Here is a 26,974-nt window from a genome sequence, read left to right on the forward strand (position 1 = left end):
TCTTAAGCGATCATTAAAAAGGGAAACATGAACGAGGCATAAAAGAATGACTAGATTTACTATTTGCCGCAACCCCCTATTTAGCCCCGAACTCCCAGAGGACGTTAAATACTGGTGAAAATGAATAAACAGTGCAGTTTAAGATATGTTAATTTAAGTTCTACAACATGCAAACAAAAGAAATGTCGAAGTCCACCATTTGCATCCTCCATTTAGCTAAACTGCTAAATAGACATACACAGTAAATTTTGACAAATATTTCCAAAAATGGACAGTTTTTATTAGCCCTATCGTGAAGTATAGACAAACAAAATTATACAGAAATCAATTAGTTACAACTTTTCAGAAAGTTTTATAAAGATCTAAGGCATCAATTTTTTAAAATAAAAACAAGTGTCAATTTTAGCCATTTTAACCCGAAATGCACACTTATGGGGAAAATGGAGTTTTCTCGTAAAATCCGTTCTGTTACATTTTTACTCATATCATGTTTAATGTTTGTGCAAAACTTTAAAAATTCCAAGGTGTAGTTATTCAGAAAAGTGCGGACAGACGACCGGACAGGGGTAAATTTAAAGGTCCACCCTTTTTTTTTTTTTGTCGGGGGGACCAAAAATGTCTGCATTCTTTTCTGTTATAAGGATTTAAAAATTTATTTAATCATAATTGTATGCATATTTATATATATATATATATATATATATATATATATATATATATATATATATATATAAATATATATATGTATAAATATATATATATATATATATATAAATTGGATTGCTTAAGAGACGGCTCATCAAGATCTTGTTCACGTTGAACTTGAAGACGGTCATGTTGTAGTCAGTTGGAAAGCAAGGAAACAGAAGAAAATTCCACAGGTGTCCAGTTCTAAGAAAGAACCTTCGTTCATGGATTCTACGTTTTATTTTATTTTTTTTTCTGTACCTAGCTCACCCACTTTTTTCATTCCAGTTGACATTTGTATGTATGTTTGTATTGTTTTAACTATTTATATGTTGTTGTTGTTTTTTGTTTTTGTTCTTTTTTTACTAACGTTCATCACTAATAAGGCATATCACAACTTCGATGTAAGGGGCTATTATTTGGGGCGATGCGTAGGAAAGGTTAACAAGATGTTTATTTACAGTACATTTAAACTTCTGCATATCAGTATAGTTAGAGAGGAAGGAAGGGAATTCTTAAATGTAGCTGTTCGAGGGAAGACACTATTAAAGTAGAAAGCTTTCTTGCATTTAGGAATCTCCACAGTGAATTAGTGGTTTGGTTACTAAGCGAGTTTGTCGTGGATATGTTCGCCAAGAGGGTAGAAGTGCAACGAACTCATTCAATCAAAATATTTGTAAAATAGGCACAGAGATGCAACTTTGCGGAGATGGGACAGGGGTTGGAGCTTAGTTGACAAAGGGAGCCTTATTAGACTTGAGACTCTTTTGGGATCATATCAAAGAGGGGGAGACAAGTAGTAGATGCACCAACCCAGATGTTGCAACAACACTCTATGCTTAGGCCTTTGTCTTTGTAGAGTTACGGGAGAATCTAAGGTGTAGTTTTGGTTTCTTAATCCGAGTTTACGTTTTCCTTTTCTCCTATCATTTTCTCAGTTTTCCTATGCCTTCTTCTCTCTTTTCTTCTTTTTTATCTTCTTTCTCTCTTATTTATCTCTTTATCGCCCATCTTCATCCACTTGTTCAATTCTAACCGTGCCTCTTTCCTTTCTATCTCTAATGATACGTTTCATTTATTTCCCTCTTGAAAATGTCTTCATTCTGTGAGCCGTTTTTTTTTCTTCTTTATAATTTTTTTTTACCCCTTTGATTTTATTTATTTCTCCTTCAGTCCTGTATGTATTTTATTTTATTCTCTTTCATAAACAAATTGTTTTACTTTCTTTGTTCAAAGTTTTATTTCGGCTATTCATTCTCCCTCTCACCATATTGTTTATCGATCCAGCTTTTTCATGCAAGTCTCCTTTCTACATTTCAGAGTTTCCTTTCTCTGTTATGCATAGATATCAATGCATATATATATATATATAATTTATGATTATTAAAATAGATAAAATCCGATGTTATAAAATTTAAAATGGAGGTGGACCATCCCTTATGAGTAAGCCTGTATAAGACAAGCGAAACGTCAAGCCTCTATGTCTTTCCGCCTTTATTTTAAATTTCATATCATTATATATATATATATGCATATATATAGATTTTATATTTATCTATCTATCTATCTATCTTATCTACCTTTCTATCTATTCCACTTTCTTTTTCCAGCATAAGTGTATTTGTTTTTAGTTTTTTTTATTGCTTTAGTTATTAATTTTCGATTCATGTAAGCTCTCAGTTTTGCTTTCTCAATCCGAGTAATCTCCCTTTTTATGGAAATTGTACTTTTAGAAGTGAATTCTCTTTGTGGCGGCATTTCTAGGCTTAAGTCTTTGACATAAACCAACGAGGAAATTAGTGTTTTGAGATCAAAGAGAATTACTTCTTCTACTAGTAGTAGTAGTAGTAGTAGTAGTAGTGGGTAGTAGAACAGAAGAGAACATAGCAGACCACTAGAAAGAGTGCGGAGAAGGCCAGTATCTGTGATTTGTGCCAACCGAACACTTAGAAATAACAATGGCCGTTGCTCTAACAGGCGGCGTTTGCAATAACGCAAAGTCAATTCAGAGAAATCCAGAGCTTGTTTCTCAGTGGGTGAACGCTTACTGCGTGAGAACTCATAGTAGTGATAATAATGATGATGATGATGATGATAATTATTATAATAAAAATAATAATAATAAAATTAATAATAATAATGAAAATAATAAAATTGATAATAATAATGATATTAATAATAAAAATGTAATAATATAATAATAATACTATTAATAAAATAATAATAATAAAATAGTAATAATAATAAAATAGTAATAATAATAATAAAATAATAATAATAAAATAATAATAATAATAAAATTAATAATAATAATGAAAATAATAATAAAATTGATAATAATAATGATATTAATAATAAAAATATAATAATAAAATAATAATAATACTATTAATAAAATAATAATAATAAAATAATAATAATAATAAAATAATAATAATAATAATAATAATAAAATAATAATAATAAAATAATAATAATAATAAAATAATAATAATAATAATAAAATAAAAATAATAATAATAATAATAAAATAATAATAATAATAATAATAATAAAATAATAATAATAATAAAATAATAATAATAATAATAAAATAATAATAATAAAATAATAATAATAATAATAATAATAATAATAATAATAATAATAATAATAAAATTGTAGACTTTGCAGTCCCAGCTTACCATAGGGTGAGTATGAAAGAAAAGGAGACACGGAGCAAATACACAGAGCTAGCCAGAGAGTTAAGAGAGATTTGGACGATGAAGAAAATCAAAATAGTATCGATAATAGTAGGAGCACTAGGAACAATTCCGATAAATTTCGAAAAAAGAATGCCAGAAATTGGAATCGGAGGAATAACTGCAAAAAATAGAACGCCTAACGATAAAGAAAACAGCTGAAATATTAAGGAAAACCCTAGAATGTGGGGAATAACAAAAGAAAATATAACAAAGAAGCGTTACAGGGAATGAAATACGCCGAAGTTGCATATCAACAAGTTCTACACTACCATCATGCATCCCCCATTGTCTCATCACGCCCCCTAGAAATGTGATACCAAAGAGCCCAGAAGGGTCAAAGAGGATGGAAAGACCGAGGAGAGAGCGCTGGCTAGACCTCCGCTGGACAAGCGCTTAGAGAACTAGGATCATGGGGAGGCTTAGTGCCACTCAAATTCCAGTATAAACCAATGGGCACTACCAGCGAGAAATCAATGGTATGAGGCTGTTGCGATGACGCAGATTTATTTGCAAATGCTATCGAGGGAGCTGGAGAGAGCTGGACGTCTGGGGAGACTTGTTGTCACTCAGCTTCCAGAGAACACCACAGATCTCCAAACCGATCGTTTGTTGCCTTGCGTGAAAGCTCCATGTGAGCCAATAATAATAATAATAATAATAATAATAATAATAATGAGGAGGAGGAGGAGGAGAAGGAGGAGAAGAAAAAGAAGAAGATTAAGATAAAAAGTGATAACAAATAGTCTTTTATAGTGCGAATCAATGACAAGCGGCTGTTGCGATAAAGCAAAAACATTTACAAATTTTCTCTCACAACACGAAGAGTACTGGGGATCTTAGGAGGCTTATTGTCACGCAAACTCAACGGAACACCACTGGTTTTTGTCAGAGAATAATTTCTGATGATTACTTGTGTGAGAACTGCAGGTGAGTGCTGATAATAATAATAAGAAGAAGAAGAAGTAAAGGAAAAAGAAGAAGAAAAATGAAGAAAAAATTAGACTATAGAGTTCTGCAATATTAGGTGGTAATAAGAAATAGTACCAAAAGCTGTCTGATAAAATACGAATGAATATTGCATGTTTTTTAAAAAGTATATGCATGTGTGATTGGCGTAATAGTGTGTGTATATAAATGTATATTTTAGTCGATACACATTTCGATATACTCGATTATGGGGGGGGGTCTTTTTACCGAAATAATGAAATCATATGTAATATACATTAAAAATCGGTAAATTCTATATTTTCTTTTATAACTGATTTCATCTATTTTCTTTGCCGGTTTATCCGTCCACACCTCTGCAGAAACTCAACTAGAATAAAAAATAAAAAAGTGTTGTTTTTTTAAATATTTTTCGCTTTTTTTTTTATTTTTGAATCTTTTTTATAGCTATCTCTAGAAATCATCGAATCGATTTTAACATTGTGCGGCATCCATGTTGTTTTTATGAAAGAGTGCAAAATCTTCAGAATTTGTCTTACGTTTTTAAAATTGAGGTTAGTTAGGGAGCCGGAGATCAACTCATCTTCATTTTTGCAACATTATTATCCCATTTTCTATCTCTCTTCTTCTCTACATATTTCTATGTTTTCATCTCTTTTCCATTTTCTCTTTCGCTATGTATATACATGTTGGCCCACTTAAAAAGAGCCTGACATCTCTAGCCTTTCTCTTAACAATTTCTCAGCCATACTCAGCAGCCATCTGCAATACTAAATACGTTTATATTTGTCAGACAACATCAGCTCTTGAACACATGTCATTCTGTATGCTCTCATAGTCAAAGATTTTGCTATACACTGATATGTTTTTTTGCCTGATAAACCGACTTACTGGAATATTCTCCAAGTTGACTTGCATGGACTTCATAAAATCCGCTATTTGGCATCACTAACAACTTCTAGCGTTCGGACTAATATAGATCTTAGTTTTACCACGTTTTCAACAGAGCTGTTTCGCGCCATTTCTCTACCAATCACTTAAAGGAACGTTTTGCTGGTGCACTTATCTCTGAGTATTTTTCCAGGTATGCCAGATGCGTTTCCTTAATTGATCCAGTGCGCAGATAGGCACCCACCACCAGTATTCTTCGCTGCAGCGAAAACACTTTACTTAAAAATTTAAATGTTTATTTTAAGCAGTTAGGAAGATAATTGATAAAAAAAATGATTAGGAAAAAAATTAGAGAATCAGGCTACTATTAAGTGGACCACCCTAATTAAATATATATATATATATATATATATATATATATATATATATATATGTATATATAAAGTGGGAAATACATGCCTCATCATATATGTATCTTAACATCGCTCGATATCTCCCTCTTTCTTGTTTTATATCTCTTTTCTTTCTCTCTCTTTCTTCATATATATAAATATATATATATATACCTCTCTGTGCATATATATCTTTACATGTCTAGATATCTCTGTATACACATGTTTACATCTATTTATACGTCTACCCAAATCTCTCTATATATCTCTTCAAACATGTATGTATTAGAATGATTTTATTTTTTAATAGAGGTATATATATATTAATACTTTTTAACCATTTTTATTGTTTGTTTTGGTACTGCCTATAGAATGCCGGTCCATAATTCCACAATAATGCAGTTTACTCATGTCATTTATATAGGTAAATTATATATATATATATATATATATATATATATATATATATATATATATATATATATATATATAGTAATTTATAAAATATATATGGCGATTAAGCTACACTGAATATTCTGCGTTTCATCCAACTATGGGATTCGTCAGGCTTATGCGCGAATTCTGTCGTTGCTTCTTGTTTTTATGAAAACAAGAAGCAACGACAGAAGACTTATGTACGACATTAAAAGAAACTGGAATCTTAAGAAGGTATCAATCAGACCAGTCATTATAGGAGCAATCAGGCTAATAAAAAGAATTATATTATATCCGGTGAACCAAGTGCAAAAGAAATACAAACAATAGCACTTAAAGAGACGGTTGTAAGCTTGAAAAATATCTCGGTTGGAGTAACTAAACTAATGGGCGAATGTTTGGCGTCCGGTAGAATTCCCCATCCCCGGAAAAACAAAGTGATAAGAAAATTAAAACAAAAGTGTGTGTATATATTTGTGAGTATATGTGTGTGTGTGCATTTGTACATGCGTATTTGTGTATGTATTATTTCGGCACATTGCTGCTATTTAAGGCTATAATAATTCTCACTTACTATTATAATATATAAGCTGAAACTGTGTCTATTTCTAGTAAAGAGATACATTATAAAAATATTTACAGCTCTAGTACTGCACTATTCACGTATCTGAAAGCAGTTTGTGGTATTTGCTTGAATGCAATTCCAATTAGTAAAAGTATTTATAGAAACGTATATTTATATATATACGTGTGTTTATATATTTGTGAGTATATGTGTGTGCGCATTTGTACGTGCGTGTCTGTGTATGTAGTATAGAGACATTATTCCCTGAGACTTTAGTCTGACCCCTGTTCATCAATCTTCAAAATTTACTTGTTGACACTATGATCTATAATCTGCTAAATGAGGTTTCTAAGAAGGGCTAATCTGCCTCCCGCAAAACGTATAATTGTAAACTTTTCTCATTTCGACTTGTTATAATCTAATCCATCGTAATCTTTAGTCCGTTACCATGGCTATAATTTTAATCCGCAGTCTAACAAGTTGGCTACATCTTTATTTTAAATTTAACTAGCGGGTGTACCCGGCGTTGCCCGGGTGTGGTAAGGTGTGTGTAGGGGCGGAGGGTAAATCAAAACAAAATGGAAAATAAAGAATAAGTGAACGTAATAAGCATGTTTAAATATTGTAACTTTTTTAATCCCCCCAAAAACAGCGAGCGCGATGCAAAATAAAGAATAAGAGAACAAAGAAACAAATGACGTAATCCTGTTTAAATGTTAAAACTTCTTTAAAGAATCGGAAAAACAAAACCAAAAAAGAAGCGAATGTGATGGTAATTTTTTTTTTAAAAAACGAACGTAGAAATGGCATAGCCTTGTTTTAATATAAGAACTTTAAAAATCGAAAAAAATTATATCTGATATCGAACGTGCAATTTTCAGATATCGACGCTGCCACTATAACGACTGAGAAAACTTAGGTTGCTGTTGTTTTTTGTTATATTTAAACTAATTCAAGAAAGAACGTTCTTTGCGCATGCGTGTAAGGCTAGATTGTCATGAAGGGACGATTTTTTTGCGATCCTCCCCTGTAGAAAAGTGTCAAGTTGAGAGTGATGGAGTGAATGTTTTTAGCCAATTTTTTCGGTATTTATCGTCCGGAGGGTTGAGCTTCAAAACAATATAGATCTCGTGAAAATCTGACGCCTCTGTGAAAAGTTTTACGCAGACATACACACATACATACATACATACATACATTTAAACAGATTTTTGCCCTTTATATTATAGATGTCATCTACTGAATCATTTTTACTTTATTTAATTTTATTTAATTATATATGGCGTAATCCATACGTTGACAGACTCCTTCCCGTTAGATCACCGAAGTTAAGAAATATTGACTCTGGTTAGTACTAAACTTGATGACGAGTTGGAAATACCAGGCGCTGTATATGTCCTCTGCTTATCTTGACATAGTTTCAAGTCGATCGGCATTCTACTTGCTATTGGACTTAAGCAGCGCCGATTCAGGAGAGGCGTGGTTGAAGATTGCGCAAGCTTTACCCTAGGATTAAGTGCATCCATTGTCTCTTGATACTGAACGAAATATTCGAATAGTATCATACATAATTAAGTGTTGATCAGTCCGCACACATTCTGACAGAAATGATCTTCAACCAGCAATTTATTTCTCTCACAAGCATCTTGGAAATATTTCTGGGACCACCCTAGAAATTCTCGTACCTTGCTGAAAACATAAAACCAACGTTTTGGAAATTTTTCCATTTTATATGTCTAAAGCATCTATTAATTGATGTACAATTGACAAAGGTTTTCTTTATAATGTCTAGCCCCTATATATATATATATATATATATATATATATATATATATATATATATATATATATATATATGTATATATATATATATATGAATTGTTATATCCTTAAATAGCAGCAATGTGCCGAAATAATATATACACAAATACGCATACTCACAAATATATATACACTTTTGTTTTAATTTTCTGATCACTTTGTTTTTTTGGGGATAGGGCATTCTACCGGACAATTTTCTTACAAATAAATCTACTTTAACCCGTTGACAACCATAAGAACGATTTACCCACTGCCTTCTTCTTTTTTTAATTTTTTCTCCATTTTTAATACAACTTTCTTAAAAAACATTCATACATTTTCTTCTACACTACGAACACAAATGAATAACCCCGAAAATATGTTTTCTTTTTAATTGCGTTACAAATAAATAATCAACGCGACAATAAAACATATTGTTTTATTCTGTACGTTTTCAACGTCCCACTTGTTTTATTTCCGCGTTTATATTAAAAAGATATATCAAAATTTGAATTTAACTTTAAGTATCATGGTATCCGTTCAGTGCATATTTGCCTATAAGTATGGCAAACCAATTATAATTCAATGGCTGTAAGTTTATTAGTTCAAAGATAAACAATTATAAACAGAACAACTCATAGAAATCTATCAATATTATTTTTTTCATTTTAATATACTTTCATAAAAATATTTATGTTATGTCACAAAGACTATTTTGTTTACGTCACAATGTAACGCTCATACATTAATTCCATAGCTAATGTAACATACTGACCCAACGGGTCACGGGTAGTCTAGTACTATATACGAGTCAACTGTGTGGCTTTTGGACAACGTTTCTGTTGTGTGAAGCTAAAACGTCGGAATTTACGATTGTTTCTATACATTCTATCATATGTAGTCATCCCTAAGTAACCACATAAAAACACATTTGGTGACACAATCCTCTGTAGGTGCTACAGAAAGAAGTCGTAAATTGTAAATGAGGTTCCCATGTTCGAGTAGGGAGAGCACCTGTTTGGTCTCTACTGAAAAGGTGGATGTAGCAGTAATTGTTTTTGATTATCGTTAATGTCCAAACATTCCTGGAACAATGTTTGAACTACAGGGTGGTCAAAAAGTCAGGTAACATGTTAAAGGTAGAAAAAACAATATGATCCATTATAATCTCTATTCGTTTAATATTATTTCTTGGATGAAATTTTTCCACAACGATGGATTGGTCGCCGTGGCCCAGTTGAATGGCCAGCCAGATCTCCGGATCTTACCCCTCCTGATTTCTTTAAAATGTTACCTGACTTTTTGACCACCCTGTAGACAAAAAAGTTTTTTATGTTCTTCCCAGTAGGTTGCGAAAATAGGATTTGAAAAATTAGCACTGTAGCCAAAAAAAAACCCCGCATAACCAAAAAAATAAACAATGAACTATGCCGTGATGTGGTATATTACTGTGCTTCTGTGTGATTTTTGCCTGATGTTTCGTTAAAGAAATAATAATTGCGTCTGAGGCTTATATTCAATCGTGATGGGGATAGGATTAAAGCACTTTTGATTCACTAATGCAGAGTACTTGACTATTTTAGGCTTATTGTCGAATGAATTAGAAAAACAAACATCGTTTTGAGGAGCTGAACGTAAACGACTACTTTGATAACGCAAATAACGCGCAATAGTTCCTGATAGATGTCTAGAGGAGCTGCTGAGACCTGCTGTCACTCACAACCCAGCAAACACCATTTGTTATTGCCAGCGAGCAATCATTGATGATGACTGTGAAAACTCCTAGTGATTAAATTATAGTAATGAAGAGAAACCATGTTTTAATGTGGGTAACGTTTGACTGCGCACTGTATATAAATCTGGTTTCCATGGAGATGTCTATTTGCATCTTTCAATGGACAGGCTCGAGGCAAAAGAAAGATGGCTATTTGCGGTGTGCGCATATCTGTATAAAAATTGGATTTTACACACATGACATCTTGCTGAATGCGGAACAATGTTTGCGGGATAATAAGGAGAGCGAAGAAAAATGCGCGATGCATTGAATTAGAAGAGGGCGTTGCTCCAAAACTGGCATATTACCACAAAAGTGCTTGCACGAATTCCAAATTTATTAAGAAGTAAATGTCGCGTAATTTAAACCGCATTTCTTTTTCAACATCGTTATTGTCCGGTTATAATATAATATCTAAGCCTAGTAGATTTTTTTATTTATCTTCTTCTCACAGCGAAGAAATCATTGCACTAAAGAAAGAACATTTATTTATGGTGTTGATGGGCGTTCTTTCTTCCAAGCAGTTTAAGATGGCACAATCTTGGGGTTCGTATCGTAGGTTTTAATCATGGTTTGACAATAAACCCCAGCTGTTCAAGTACTAAGCGGTTGAGGATGACACGTTCTTGGGCTACATATCGTAGTTTTTAATCATCGTTGACGTTCAAACATTCCTGGAATGATGGCTCGACTGAACAATAATTAGTTATCATTCTCCCAATAGGTCGGGAAAGTAGGATTTGAAAAAACTAATATTCCAAGGTAAGAAAATCCCGCACGTTCCGAGCTTGTTATGAACATACGAATTATATTATATGGCTTCAGTTGTATTTTTGACAGATGTTTGGTTAAAGAAATAATATTTGAGTATAGGGTTTACATTAAATTGTGTGAGAGTAGGGTTACAGCACTTTTGACGCTCTTATGGAGTTGGAAAGAGGACTTTGTCTTCAGACTAAATTTGTAATATAAAATTGTTGCTGTGTACGATTAGTACGTTCGTCGAATGTTTATGTTTGAAGTCCCGCTGATGTGTATAAATAATATATATGTGTGTGTGTGTGTGTGTGTGTGTGTGTGTGTGTGTGTGTGTGTGTGTGTGTGTAGGGATGGACGATATGTATACGCAATTTTCAACGGCATATATTATGTGGATTTTTTAAAATATTGTTGTCAGTTTTATCTTTATGAAAACAGTGGCGATATGTCCGACATCCTGGCATGGGGCGTCTCAAGCAATTTGCAATAAACTAACTTTTTTACAAAGCACAAGTAAGTAAAAACTGAATGGGTGACCCTCCTAGACTACGAAGGATCATAGTTAACTTAGGTAGATAGAGAACATTGCCAAACCACAACAACAGGCTAAACACTGCATCTGTTAGATTTTGAAATGACATTGTCTCCCTTGAGGTTGACTAGATATGAGCTCAGTGGATGTAATATTGGAATTAGTGGAAATTAGCACATGTTATTTTTTATTTTGGGCACTTCTGCATTTCACAGACGGAGCCATTTTGCAGTGCGTTTCACTAAACTGTCGCCAAGTGGTTAACTTTATGTTTGAAACGAAATTTTTGCCGGAATATAACGACTCGGTTTAATAAAGCGTATTTACATAAGTTTACGCATTTATGATGAACGTAAATTCCGTATATGTTGGTCTGAAGCCGAATACATAATAGTGCTTTTATTACTAATGGAAATTAATCTTCTGTATGCCAGAAACAGAAAATCTCCGTTTATTTCAATTAAAAATTGACATACTCGAAACGACGTGTCACCTACCAAAATATTTCTACGTGACTTGTTTCTTCCTCTGTCTTTCCCAGCTGACGTAAACGTCCGTTTTCAGTTCACAAGGTCGATATAACCTTTAAATATGCTTGCTAACGTGATGATCTCTGTTCGTCTCGACATTTATCTGATGAATGAAAATCACGAGATGTATACTAGTAAACATAACCAGCGTTAAAATGCTCCTATTAATCTGTATTTTAAATAGCACCTCTCGCGTTAAACGTACAAATTGAATGGTTGTATGTTAATCATAACCGTTATCATTTCTGTCTTTCACGTACAAAAGATCGTATCTTAGAATGTTAAAAAGTCGATTTGTTTGCCGAAGTCAAATGACAGCTGAAACATGAATTAGCCGATGCTTTTTTTACTTCATTTTTTTAACCGACACTTGTCAGAAGGTTGTCAAAATTGACGATGTGCTTCTCGTCATGCTATGATGGGCTGATTTCCAGAACAAACAGGCCAAGAAAAATGGAGCTTCCAAAAAGATACAAATAAAATAAAATATATTTTACTATGTAAAAAGTTATAGTAATTTATTTCATTCGTTCTTATTATATTTTCTTCATTTACAAATTTAGTCCTAGCGAGCATTCGATAGTTCGGTGGATCGACTTTGTGGTGCTGGACGCTCGGAGTAGCTGACGTAGCTATATTACACTTACATTATGCCGATTGCGTATGTATTTTTTTTTTTTTTACACGGTGGTCACCACTTATCAAGCCACTCAGGGATAGGGGTTATTGCAAGTACAGTACGTTAGTGTGGTGATTTGATGAAGTGTTCACTTAAGGGGGCGGTTCATTAGGAATTTGTTAACGTTGGACTTGAAGACATCCAAGTTGTAGTCCGGTGGGAAGCAGGCAGACGGAACAGAGTTCCACAGGCGTGCAGTTCTAAGAAATAATCTTTGTTCATGGAATCTACGTTTTGATTTTGCCACAGATAAAGAGTGGGGGACATTTTTCACAGTGGATTCAGCTAGACGGGTGTTTTTCGTGAAAGATTGGCGAGGGGGTGGGACCAGAGATTGGAGTTCAGACGAGCACCTGCCATGGAAATAACGACAAGACAAAGATAGGCTCGCAACGTCTCTTCTGTGGGAGAAAGGTTGCAGGGTAGAGAAAAGGGCATCCCCCACTAAGCAACGAAGTCTATTTTGTACTCTGTCAAGGCAGGATAGGCTGTTTTTAGCAGCTCCTGCCCAGATATGGCAGCAGTATTCCATCCTTGGACGCACTTGGCTTTTATATAGATAGAGAATTGCATCAGTAGTGAGATATCTTCTGGAGCGGTAGAAGGATCCCACCATCTTTCCAGCGACCTTGGCAACAGACTTGATGTACGTGTTCCATTTCAGATCAGGAGTAAAGGTGAAACCCAGAAGCTTATCAAAATTCCATTCCAGTTTTTTTAAACAACTACGAAGTAAAGAAACCCCAAACCGGCTTTACTTCGTAACTGTCCCTTGTGAACGGTCCAGTACATGGTGTAGGTGGTGGAGGAGGAAGGGGGAATTAATCAGAGAAAAGATTTTACTACTTCCTTTAACACATTTGGGCAGTGAACTCTTAGCAGAAATAATGTAGGAATCTACGATTATCGAGTAAGTTTAGAGGTTATATGCCTATAACACACCCTCAGATATTGTGCTGCAGTTTGTGCATATTACATTTGCATGAAATGTCTTGATTTTTAATCCTATTACGGTCAAAATCACAGGGGAAAAACGGTTCATTATATATATATATATATATATATATATATATATATATATATATATACATATATATATAGGGGTTAGCTATGTTACAGTAAAAGTAAGTATCGTAATCGAAGATGGATTTCTTTGCGTTAAGCGTGTGTACCTTCCCCCGTCCCAAAAATGCCTCTATCAGCCGACATTCATGGCTAAACAAGTTAATTAGAAATATTGCAGGAGGATAGACCAAAATATCAGTAACATCAGTTATCTATTATATAAATCTCACCTATCAATTTAAATGTATGTATGTATGTATGTATGTCTGCCTCAAACTTTTAACAGAGTCGACGGATTTACACGAAATTGGTATCGTTTTCAGACGACAAATATCGAAAAATTTGCTAAAAACATTAATTTTTTCACACTCAACTGGGCAATTTTCTACAAGGAGGTTCGCTTTTTTCGTCGAGATTTTCGAAAGTTATCCCTTCTATTTTGATTGACGAGCCTTAATTTAAACCTTTGCGATTTCCGATTTGGCGATGGGCGCAACGGCAAAGACGTTACGTTTTTATTTTTTTCACGTTCTTTTCCTCCTTTGCGGTACTGGTTCGAGCCTGTCTGCCATCTACCACTTTTTAAGTTATTTTTTTTTTTTTTTGCTCAACACACACCTCTCAACACCCGGGCAACACCGGGCACCCAGTCTAGTCTCTCCTGTCTGTTTAAATGTATGTTTGCATGTATGTATGTATGTATGTCTGTCTAAAACTTTCCTCAGCGGCATCGGACCGGGTCGAAACTGGTACCGTCTTAAGGAACGATGTCTTGTCGAATGATATGGGAAAATCCGAACAAAACGATCAATTAATTCCATATACAAATACACGTTGCAATGAGAGAGGGTAGTAAAAAATTGTTCTTTCATGACAATATAACTAAACACGCATGCGCGAAAAAAGTTCTTTCTGGAATTAATTTAAATAGAAAAAAAAAACGACCTTACACCGCTGATGCAATCATAGACCAGTGGTTATAGTGACAGCGTCGTTGTCGTAAGGTTGCACATTCGCGCAGACATGTGAAGCATTTTTTTAAGTTAAAATATTTAAACAGCGTTATTTCTGCGATTTTTCCGTTCGTTTGTTCTTTACTTTCCCTTTTTTTATTTTTCTATCATGTTCGTTATTTTTTTTGTTTGTTTTTTTTTTTGCCGAAGAAAAGAATAAGCGGTTACCAATATGTAAAATAACAAAAAATTCCAAACAATATGATATCGCTTGATGATTCTCAATTATTCTATTTATCTGTTTCGTATGCCCATCTCCTCGGAGTCCAAATTGCTGTTTTATTTTTCTACCTAGCTAATTATTTATCGCCAAAAGTCAGAGGAGGTTGAATTTACGGTAGTTCAGATATATTATTAAATGTCAAATATTTGGGGGGTGGGGCGTGTCAGCAATCTGGCATTACATAAGCTAGATAAGCGAGTATTATTGGTCAAATTCTATTTTTCTTTTACTAGAGAGGCAATGAGTTGTATTTTTACGTTAAGGTACACAAGTCGTTGCAGGTTGCCTCTGGACACTCTTGTCTTCATCTGTCTGCGTGTGGTCGGTCAAAATCGTTCCACAATTAGCTGTCCCAGTATTTAATTAAAAAAGTTAAGCTCGCTTCATAAACTCCAAGTCATAGTACAGTCATCCTGCGTCAGGAACGCATAGGCGTGGATCTACAAAAATAAAACTCTTATCAAAGTGATAACGGTAATGGTTTTTTTGGTTCACAGTGGAATTATATCGCTAAAAACCATATTTAAAGCTCAACCTCCAAGAAAGCGACCAATTTTCTACTCATCTAGGTTGGCTTTATCGAAAAGGAAGATCGACAGACACTCTTGGAAAATTGTCTACTGTTATATCTTTACATTACCCCATGACGTCATGGACAAGATTTGGTTTTTACCTCTGTAATACAAATGCATATATTTCTTATATTAAATTCAAAATATTACGACAAATGGCTTAAAATACGCGATTTTAATAGATCTAAAGTCATTCTTTTTTATTATTTTTCGGATAATTTCTTCTTTAAAATCCTTCCAACGTCATTAATGAGATCCCAAATGAAGTAATAATTTTACCTCTGTAAAATAAACCCAATAAATACGTAAAGCATTTCAGTCAGATGCTAAAAAAATTATGATCCGTTTAAAAGTGACACAAGATATAGTTTTATTTATTTATTGTTGCTCGGATCTATTAATGAGACAAGTTATTTCTTCTGGGTTATTCCATTTAATTGAAGTTAAAATTGGAAGCTTGCATTATAAAATTGATTATCGATGTTCAATGATTGGTGCTAATCTGTCTTACTCTTTGCATATAACTCTTTCGCTCTATTTATATATATATATATATATATATATACATATATATATATATATATATATATATATATATAGTCATCTACATACAGTACTTCATTGTATCATAAAACATCAATGCGGCGAGACTAGCACCTTTCCCATGTCGAGGATTGAACCTACCACCATCACGTTAATAGTTGGCAGTTCCATCAATCGGCCCATGGGACCGGTGTTTGCAGATGACCTTAACAGATTTGCATTTAAATAAACACTCGCCCACCGACTTACAGTGCTAGAACTGCTTGTTCATCAACAAACAAAAAAAAACAAAAAACGAGCATCGCTTTATCGCCAATTTGTTAACGCGTGAGATACATTTACGAAAGTTCTCTACCCAAAGAGAATCGATTAAAATATAGTCATCCACACAGTACTGTTTCGTTGTATCACAACTCGTCAGTGCGGCTAGACTAAAACCAAGCTTCTAATTTTACATCATTAACGCTCTGATTCCCCTCTGGCATCAATTCAAATGAATGGCTCTCGTCTTGGGGAGGATCCATGTTTTGACAAGCTTCTGGGCTTGATCTTTACTCCTGATCTGAAATAGAACACATACATCAAATTCGTTGCCAATGTCGCTGGAAAAATGATAGGATCCTTCTATTAATCCAATAGATGTCTCACCCCTGATGCAATTATCTACCTATATAAAAGCCAGGTACAGCCAATGAGTGAGTACTGTTGCCACATCTGAGCAGGAGCTGATAGAAGCAGGTTATCCTGCATTGACAGAGTTCAAAATAGACTTCGTAATGGGGAATGTCCTTTTTTTTCTTCCCTGCAAGCTGGTTCCCACAGTAGAGAGGTTGTAAGCCCGTCTCTGCTTTATTGTAATTTTCATGACCAGTGCTTATCTGAGCTCCAATCTATGGTTCCCCCTCGCTAAACTTTCACAAAAAACACTAGTCTCGCTAAAACTACTATGAATAATTACCCCCACCGTTTATCTGTGCCTAAACCTAAACGTAGATTCCATGAAGAAAGCTTTTTTCTTAGAACTACACGCCTGTGGAACTCTCTTCCATTTACCTGCTTTCTAGCTGACTACAATTTGATTGCTTTCAAGTCTAACGTAAACAATTCTTGATGAATCGTCCCCGTAAATAATCCAATTTACAAAATATTCACTACTTACGATTACTACGCAGTAATCTCATTGATTACTGTACACCCATCAACCCTTATCCTCGAGTGGCCTCCTAGCCTTGATAAGTGGTGACTCCTATGTAAAAAAAAAACAGCATCTTTCTGCTTCCGGGGATTGAACCTAAAACCATCGCTTGCGTAGTTGGCAGCTACACCCATCGGCCCATGGGATCTGTGCTGGAAAATGACTTCAACAAATGTATATTTAAATAAACACTCGCCCACCGCTTTTACAGGGCTTGAACTGCTTCTTAATTTACAAAGAAACGAACAGCGAGTCTCCCTTTATAGTTAAATAAGTAGTGTGTGAGATTATTTTTTTTTACACAGTGGTCACCACTTATCAAGGCCCGGAAGACACTCAGGGATAAGAGTTATTGCAAGTACAGTACGTTAGTGTAGAGATTAATGAAGTGTTTACTTAAGGGGGCGGTTCATTAGGAATTTGGTAACGTTGGATTTGAAGACATCCAAGTTGTAGTCAGGTGGGAAGCAGGCAGACGGAACAGAGTTCCACAGGCGTGCAGTTCTAAGAAATAATCTTTGTTCATGGAATCTACGTTTTGATTTAGGCAAAGATAAAGAGTGGGGGAAATTTTTCACAGTGGATTCAGCTAGACGGGTGTTTGTCGTGAAAGATTGGCGAGGGGGGACCAGAGATTGGAGTTCAGACGAGCACCTGCCATGGAAATAACGATAAAACAAGGATAGGCTCGCAAAGTCTCTTCTGTGGGAGAGTGGTAGTAGGGTAGAGAAAAGGGCATCCCCGCTAAGCCACGAAGTCTATTTTGTACTCTGTCAAGACAGGATAGGCTGTTTTTAGCAGCTCCTGCCCAGATATGGCAGCAGTATTTCATCCTTGGGCGTACTTGGCTTTTATATAGATAGAGAATTGCATCAGTAGTTAGATATCTTCTGGAGCGGTAGAATGATCCCACCATCTTTCCAGCGACCTTGGCAACAGACTTGATGTACGTGTTCAATTTCAGATCAGGAGTAAAGATCAAACCCGAAAGCTTGTCAAAACGCGGGGCCTCTGTCAGACGAGAGCCATCCATCCCAATTGATGCCAGATGGGGATCAAAGCGTTGATGATGTAAGGATAGGAGTTTGGTTTTAGATGCATTAAAGGTAACCAGCCACGTCTTTCCTCACTGAACCACGCGCTCAAGATCAGAGGAGAGAGAATCAGAGAGAACTTTGTCATTTGCAGCCTTTGATGTGTTGCCGTAGATGCTCGTGTCATCAGCATTGATGTCACCGAATGATTTAAGTATGTGTTTAGGGAGGTCATTGATGTAGATCAGGAAGAGAGTTGGGCCCAGGATTGACCCCTGATGGACTCCAGCATTAATACTGCAGGCCTCTGATTTTTCTCCGTCGACAACTACTCTTATGAGCCTATCGGAGAGAAATGATTTAATGATTGAGAAAATATTTCCAGTTATACCGTAGCTGGAAATCTTGTGAAGTAGACCCTTATGCCATACCTTGTCGGAGGCATTTGATATGTCAGGAGCAATTGCTCTAGAAAGGAAGCCTTTGTCAAGAGATTCACTAATCCTGTGAAATATAACCGTCAGCCCATCTGCGGTAGATCTTGCAGAGCGGAAACCATATTGTGTGTCACATTGTGTGATACATTCACGACAGTGCTCTCTCTCTCTCTCTCTCTATATATATATATATATATATATATGTATATATATATATATATATAAACAATACCAACTACTATCTCCACTCATAGAAGTAAGTTTTACTAGTAAAAATAAGAAAACGTTTGTTTATCTATGAAATACGAACTATTTGAAAATAAATAGGTGTGTTATAATATAATGTAGAAAATCATTGAATTAGAACACAATAAAAACGAACTTTGAATTTAACAGATACCCTTTCGCGAACACAAATGCAAATAAGTCAGTCTGTATGAACATTATATTAAGAAGATGTTCTGTTGTAATATTCGGAGTACAATTTGGAATATTATCCTAACACCGTTTAAGGATAAGTAAGCCCCTGTTTATTATGCAAACATCACATAGTCTATTTATTATACAAACACCGTGTACTTGTATGAAAAACAGACTATATGCCTGCTCTGCCCTCTATTGAGCGCTCTTTAATAAGCATACCGGTTTCATTGGATTCACATCAAGAAAACTATCTATACTATGATTATATATATAAATGTAATATAATATGATAATCCGGAAGTGATTAAGAGGCCATATTGCGCTTGCGTCAGAAACCTGTTTGGTTTATTGTGCAAGTGTTAAAAGCGAGTGTGCACCAGGGATTACATTATGTACTTAGTCATGCTTAATTATTCACAAGGCTAATCCTATTTCTGCGTCCAGAAAATGTGTTAGAATCCGGGAAAGTTGAGCAAATAGATTTGACCGACTTTAAATAATTCATGTTTTAATAGCATATTTGCTTCGTATTTCTCTGAAGATGATGTTTGATATTTTTATACTAGGTGTAGAAACTTAACAGTACAGATGGTTACTCCATGAAGAGAGTTATTCATTTCAGATTTGGCCAAGACGTGATCCGTGCGTTGTTAGTGAAAGCGAGGGCGTATAGATTTAGATGCATTACATATAACTAGTCATCGTTTCCCTCATTGCACGACATGCTGCACACTAGAAGAAAGACAAACAAAAGGGTTTTGACTATTAATGCTCTTAGAAGTGTTGTCATAGACTGTTTTGTCATATACAAGAATGTGCCCGAATGATTTTAGAATGTGATTTGTGAAATTATTGATAAAGCTCAGAAAAAGTTATTGTCAAAAATTTATTACAATGTATACCATAACAAGATAAATCAGATGCGCCCCTAGCCGAGGATGCTAATGTTTTGGTAATCTCATAGCACTGGCTGTCATTCCAAACATAGAAGTCTTAATATCAAATCTGTTGGTAACATGGTTGAATCCTTATACCACATCAGAATTTAATTCACTCCTGATGCGACCATTTATCTTATGTCTTATTTCAAAGTGTGCTTTTATTTCTTTATCAAATTATTTAAAAGTGTTGATATGCCGTATAACAGATTAAGTTGACCAAAAATGAAGAACCCGAAAAACACCCGTCTAGCCGAATCCACTGTGAAAAATTTCCCCCACTCTTTATCTCTGCCTAAATCAAAACGTGGATTCCATGAACAAAGCTTCTTTCTTAGAACTGCACACCTGTGGAACTCTGTTCCGTCTGCCTGCTTCCACCTAACTACAACTTGGATGTCTTCAAGGCCAACGTTAACAAATTCGTAATGAACCGCCCCCTTAAGTAAACACTTCATTAATCTCTACACTAACGTACTGTACTTGCAATAACCCTTATCCCTGAGTGTCTTCCGGGCCTTGATAAGTGGTGACCACTGTGTAAAAAAAAAGAACAAATAAAAATTGGTTATGTATTTTGTTTTGTAATTAGTAGCTATTTTTATTTGTAATTTTGTTACTTTCTTCCATGATTTTTCTTCTTATTACAATGCGTATTCATGTTTCATCGCTAAATGACCTAAAGAGTTGAATACCGTAAAAGAGTTGATGTCACTACGAAAACAATTTACACAGTGCGTTTTTTTTTTTGTATTCTTAATAACATTTTTTGTTGATTATTTTGAAACGTTTGATGGTGATTGCTCTTCTAAAAATTGGTTCTTTTTTTCTTTTTTTTTTTTTTTTTCATTTCATCTTTTCCAACGTGATGGACTCGTCAACTGAAAATCTTCACATAGGTTTAACAGACGGGGAATTACAACAGACCTATGTCGGGCAAAATGGCTTTTAATTATCTTCTACTCCTGCTGTCGGTTCTGCTCGTTGTGGCAGCCCGTGGCTGGGTTCCTACACGTGCAAAGGTAAGATAATACATTTTGCAAACAATATGTATGTAGATATATACATACAAAGAGAGCCAGAAAAAAAGACAGAAAGAGAGATGTATATATATATGTGTGTGTGTGTGTAGGTGATAAAGTGTTTGTGTTTATATATCTTTGTATGCATATAAGTATATATATATATATATATATTTGTGTGTGTATGTGTGCGTGTATACATGTATCCGTATTCAAGTATGTATATATAAAGAGAGAGAGAGAGAAGGGGGATGAAGAAAGATAAAAATGGGTGTAATATCATACTGCAGGCAATGTAGTTGTGGGTTCGATCCTTAGCAAACTCAAGTGAAGTTGACCACAGCTGTTGAGCTAGAAATATGTGTCTGTCATTGTATCTCGCTCTCTCCCCCCTATCTCTCTCTCTCTCTCTCTCTTCATAAATTAAAGGATCGATATAAATACAAAGTGAAATATAACTGAAAACAAATGTTTTCACACACACACACATAGATACGCACACACACACATAAATATATGCATATATATGTATATATATATATATATATATATATATATATATATATATATATATATATATAATATGCATATATTGAGGGAGATCAGCATAACATGATATAGCGGTACATAAATAGAGAGATAAAAATATATATACGAGAGTGGTATAAACATATCGTTGTTGTAATACCCCGAAATTTGGTTAAAAAATGTTTTGCTGAATACAAGCTGAACAGTTTGCAAATTTGAACATGAAAAACAAATAAACATTATTCATGTTTTCAAAAGCAGGAAGCCACACAGATAGACGTACATTATTCATCATCGCTCTAGTCGTATCCGCCTCCATCACAAGACTATGCATATTCCTCTCTTCGGTCAATCGATCAATCATCCGTGCACGGATCAATGTTTTACAGCGGAACAAAAGGTTTAATTCTACGATGTACGCGTGGTCTCGTGCCGGGTTGGCCCTATTCCCGTAATCTGGTTCTTTTTAAACTGGGAATTCTACTCTGTGATACATAGAGGGGGGGTCTTGCACGAATGTTTTTCTCCCAACTCATGAATCCGCGTTCAGAAAAAGAAAATATTGTTGTTGTTGTTGTTCTTCTTCTTCTTCGTCTTTTTCTTCTTCTTCTTCTTCCTCATCTTCTTTTCATTATTATTATTATTATTATTATTATTATTATTATTAGTAGTAGTAGTAGTAGTAGTAGTAGTAGTAGTAGTAGTAGTAAGCATATCCTGGTTATTTGCTTTTGAAATGCCGGTGCATAAACATTATCAACAACCCGGATGAATCATATCTCTCCAGGTGCTTTACCCAGCTCTGGTACTCAATTGAATGAGCCAATTTTAGTAGAGGGACACACTGTGACTCTATTGTCTGACTTGCTCAGGAGCCTAAATCTTGGGTTGGGATGAGGTATTGTTTGATTCGCATTAATCAGGACACTCTTTAGGTATTGACACATTCTAGATAAGAGTTATTGTTTGGTAGTTTGAGATATCAGTCTCCTTACTGGTAAATACATACAGGTCCCGCACGACTATTTTTTTATAAATACTAGGAATTGAAATTAGGCCGAGTTTTATACCACTTCCAGTAAAACAGACGAACGTTAGACATCTAAAGGGTCTTTTATCTTTCATTATATGCCACATTTTATGCAAATCAGTTGTATTCTGCACTGTTGACTCTATTAAGCGATATCTTATAAAATAACCGACTCTACCTTTTATATAGAATTAAACAAGAAACTCTATTCTATTATAATACATTTTTGCACATATACTATTATAAGGCGTTATATTAATGTATGTATCAATTTTCTGAAATTACGTCAACAGTGCTCAATAAGAGAATAGCCGTAGACAGGAGATTTTGCAAATATATTTACGATAATTAAGCTACACGGAGGTTTCCGCGGTTTATTCCCGAAGGGAATCGTCACGTTAAAGTTTTTAACCTGTCGATTCTCTACGAGGATAAAACGCGGAAAGCTTTCAGTTGCTCAATAGCCATGAATATATTTTCATGAGTTATTAAACACACACACACACACACACACACACACACACACACACATATATATATATATATATATATATATATATAATAATTTTTTACTATAACAATTAAATACCTACAGACACTAGTGTTTCATCCTTTCGGGAATCTTCAGCGCAGGGTGTCACGATTAATACCAGTCGAACGATTTTAATCCCGCAACATGAAACATCTCTGGCTCGACTAGCGGAGACCTAATCCATTCGGCTACCATTAACCGCGTGAAATAACGTTGAATTTAAACATCTTAATTTTAAATGTTCATTCAGTCAGAGAGTGATCTAATCGTTATACGATGATCTATGCATAAGAGCTAACTTGACCGACTTTAATTCAACTGAAAGTGCTCAACGATAAGAAACGAATTTCTTAAAGGGGCTATCATAATTATTTTTACTATAATAATTAAATACCTACAGACACTACAGACACTAGTGTTTCATCCTTTCGGGAATCTTCAGTTGAGGGTATATACATATATATATATATATATATATATATATATATATATATATATATATATATATATATAATTATAGACGGAGATTGGGGATACCAAACTGGCCAAAGGGAAAATTATTCCCAACTCGCATTTAGGTAAACATAAATATCGCTAACAAAAACAAACAGAACAACACACACACACACACACACACACATATATATATATATATATATATATATATATATATATATATATATATATATATATATATATATATACGGTAAAATCACCTTGGCAGACCAATTCCCGTCAGGTCACTAAAGATAAGCAGCATTAAGCCTGGCCAGTATTAAAATGAGTAACCATTTGGCAGTTCAGGTACTGTATATTCTCGGCTTTCCAGTTAGTTCTGGGCTTCTGGTTACGACTGACCCCCAACTCTATCGTGGAGTTTCATCTGTCTCTGGCAGATATGACGGTTTGAGGCTCTAAGAAAGCAATCTCTGAGCGTGTGTATGAAGCAGGCAGGCGTCATTGAATTCCTGGTAAAAGGCATTGAGAATTGTGGGGACTATGTAGCAAAACAATCGCTCGTTTAATGGGTACCTCCTCTGCTTTCGTAGCTCTTCAACTTTTTCGGTTAAGAAAAATAGAAGCTTTAGTTTTAGAAGGAACCGTGCATATTTTCACTTGGCGAAATATCAGTTTCCTTCGTTAAGGCAGATCGAATCTTTGCATAGATATTCCTATAATCTCGAAGGTTTTATTCAAAAACGTGGGAGTGCCTGCATCAAATATACAGACAACGTTATTACAATTTCAGAGTCAACATTCCAAAATACGCAGGGAATAGATCGAAAAATATGATAACGTCCATTTGATATTGCTATTCCAAAACATCTATCGATTGATACACGCATGATCAATAAGGATAATAACCAGATGTGTGTCTTTACATCTTGTGCTCGTCCTTCCATCCGCGAGATAGTTCAATCATGACCGAGTATGATGTCAAAAACGACTATGAATGGCGAATAGGAGGAAACGTGATGGTAGAAGGTTTAAACAGGGTGACTCCAAATAATAATATCACAATATAAAATACTAGCTGTAGCTATCCGGCGTTTGTTAGGATGCAGTGACGTAATTCTAGTTTACATTTGAACTGCACACCTACTATGATATTCTTAAATTAAAATATGACTTTTGAGTATTTGTAAGTTGTTCTGCTTCGTAGATCTTTACCCTGTATTTTTTGCTGCTTTTTTTTATTGGTTATTATTCTTGTTGAATTTTTAATTAAGGTAGTTGGTCAAGAACGTTCAATTATAGCAGCCGTCAGAATCAGTCTTAGTGGTTTTTATTAGGCCGGTGCAAAGGTTTTGTCGATTTTAAATTTCATCCTAAAAACTATGATAAAAATGTGTTTTGGAAAATATTTATTAATAAGCGAAACGAATTCTGCTCCCTATAACTTCATTAATAACTGCTGCATTTATTACTTTTTATTCCTTTATATATATATATATATATATATATATATATATATATATATATATATATATATATATATATATATATATATACCAGCATAGATACTCAGAGTTGCCAGGGTCGACATGAAGTTCGGTTGGTCAACACCTGCTATACTAATAATATTGAGCAGTTTTACATTATTATATGTCAACTCCATCGTTACCTGAAACAAAAATTTCAAAAAGAAAAGAAGGAATCAAAACACTAAAATGTACCCCCCCCCCAAAAAAAAGCCTAAGTTACAAACTCTCCACCAAATATTTCGGCAGAAAGGATACGGAGAGAAGCTATTTTGTGGATGTTGAGCGCCTTTTTATGGCTATATTCCAATTAATGATATCACGAAGCTTTTTAAATGCCTCGCTTTTAAAATTCCTGAAGTTTGTAGTGAAATATTAATCTAACTAATGTTCAGTCTTCTCTCGTGATGTTAACATTTAGTCACATGAATGGTTTGTAATCCTCGAAAAAAAAAGTGATGATCCAGGAGGATGGATAATGATAACGTGCAAAATAAGATTCTCCCAAATAAATTCTCCTATGCGATGTTTGGTTAGTAGTGATGTGTAACGGCAAGCATTACCACGATGGAATATGACTCCTTTTTTTTTGTTGACTAAAGAACATCGTTGTCTGATCAATATAGGTGGATATTTTGAAAAATAACAATTTTTGAAAACCTAAGTGAAGTGAAAAATCCTTCTTTTCTTTTCAGTTAAATTTTATGCATTACAAGTCTGAGTGAAGGGCGTTGCCCGGGTGTTTGTATGTGTGCGTTGAGCAGAAAAAAGTTGTAGTATGCAGGCAGGCAGGCTCGAACCCATGACACGAAGGCGGAAAAGAAAGCTGAGGTGTGTGTAAGGGTGTTGCAGAAAAAGAAAGTAAAAAGAAACGTGACGTGTTAGCTGCTGTGCCCATCGTCAAACTGGAAGTAATGTAGGTCAAATTAAGGATAGACAATCGAAAAGAGGCGATGACTTTTGAAAATATCGGCGATAAAAAGCGACCCCTCCCTGTGGAAAGTGGCCAGTTGAGGGTGAGGGAATTAATATTTTTGGTAATTTTTTCAATATTTGTCGGCCGAAGGGTCGAGCTTAAAAATGATATCAATCTTGTGAAAGTCATGTCGTCTTTGTCAAAAGTTTTTTGCGAGAATCGGCATATGCAAGTGCTACGTCTATTTCTACTTAATAATTTTAGTTAAGGTTTTTTTTCTTTCTTTTTTCCATCCTGATATAATTGAATTCTCTTTCGTAATTATAAACTCTTTAGAAGTCAGATCTAAGTCTGCGATTGGTTAATTTTTTTCCGGGAATTTAAACTGGATTTATTATTATTATTGTTTTTTTTTTACATTTTTTACTCCAAGCTTCTTCAGACTATATATATATATATATATATATATATATATATATATATATATATATAATTATTTTTTTACTATAATAATTAAATTAGATTTATTATTATTATTGTTTTTTTTTTACATTTTTTACTCCAAGCTTCTTCAGACTATATATATATATATATATATATATATAATTATTTTTTACTATAATAATTAAATTAGATTTATTATTATTATTGTTTTTTTTTTACATTTTTTACTCCAAGCTTCTTCAGACTATATATATATATATATATATATATATATATATATATATATATATATATATATATAATTATTTTTTTACTATAATAATTAAATCCCTACAGATACTAGT

The 26,974-nt window shown here is 34.2% G+C and overlaps 1 protein-coding gene across 2 annotated transcripts in view; it reads left to right on the forward strand.

Moving 5' to 3' along the window:
- Positions 1 to 26,974, forward strand: part of LOC145293743 (follistatin-related protein 5-like) — a 622,029-nt gene that overhangs the window by 34,553 nt on the left and 560,502 nt on the right. For both annotated transcript variants that reach the window (XM_080140217.1, XM_080140218.1), the window contains exon 2: positions 21,076 to 21,198. In XM_080140217.1, coding sequence (XP_079996343.1) covers positions 21,106 to 21,198 — 93 coding nt within the window. In that variant the 5' untranslated portion in view covers positions 21,076 to 21,105. The remainder of the gene's footprint in view (positions 1 to 21,075; positions 21,199 to 26,974) is intronic.

The sequence above is a fragment of the Euprymna scolopes genome, chromosome 15 (genome assembly GCF_053919585.1).
Source record: "Euprymna scolopes isolate OS-2025 chromosome 15, ASM5391958v1, whole genome shotgun sequence".
NCBI lineage: Eukaryota > Metazoa > Mollusca > Cephalopoda > Sepiida > Sepiolidae > Euprymna > Euprymna scolopes.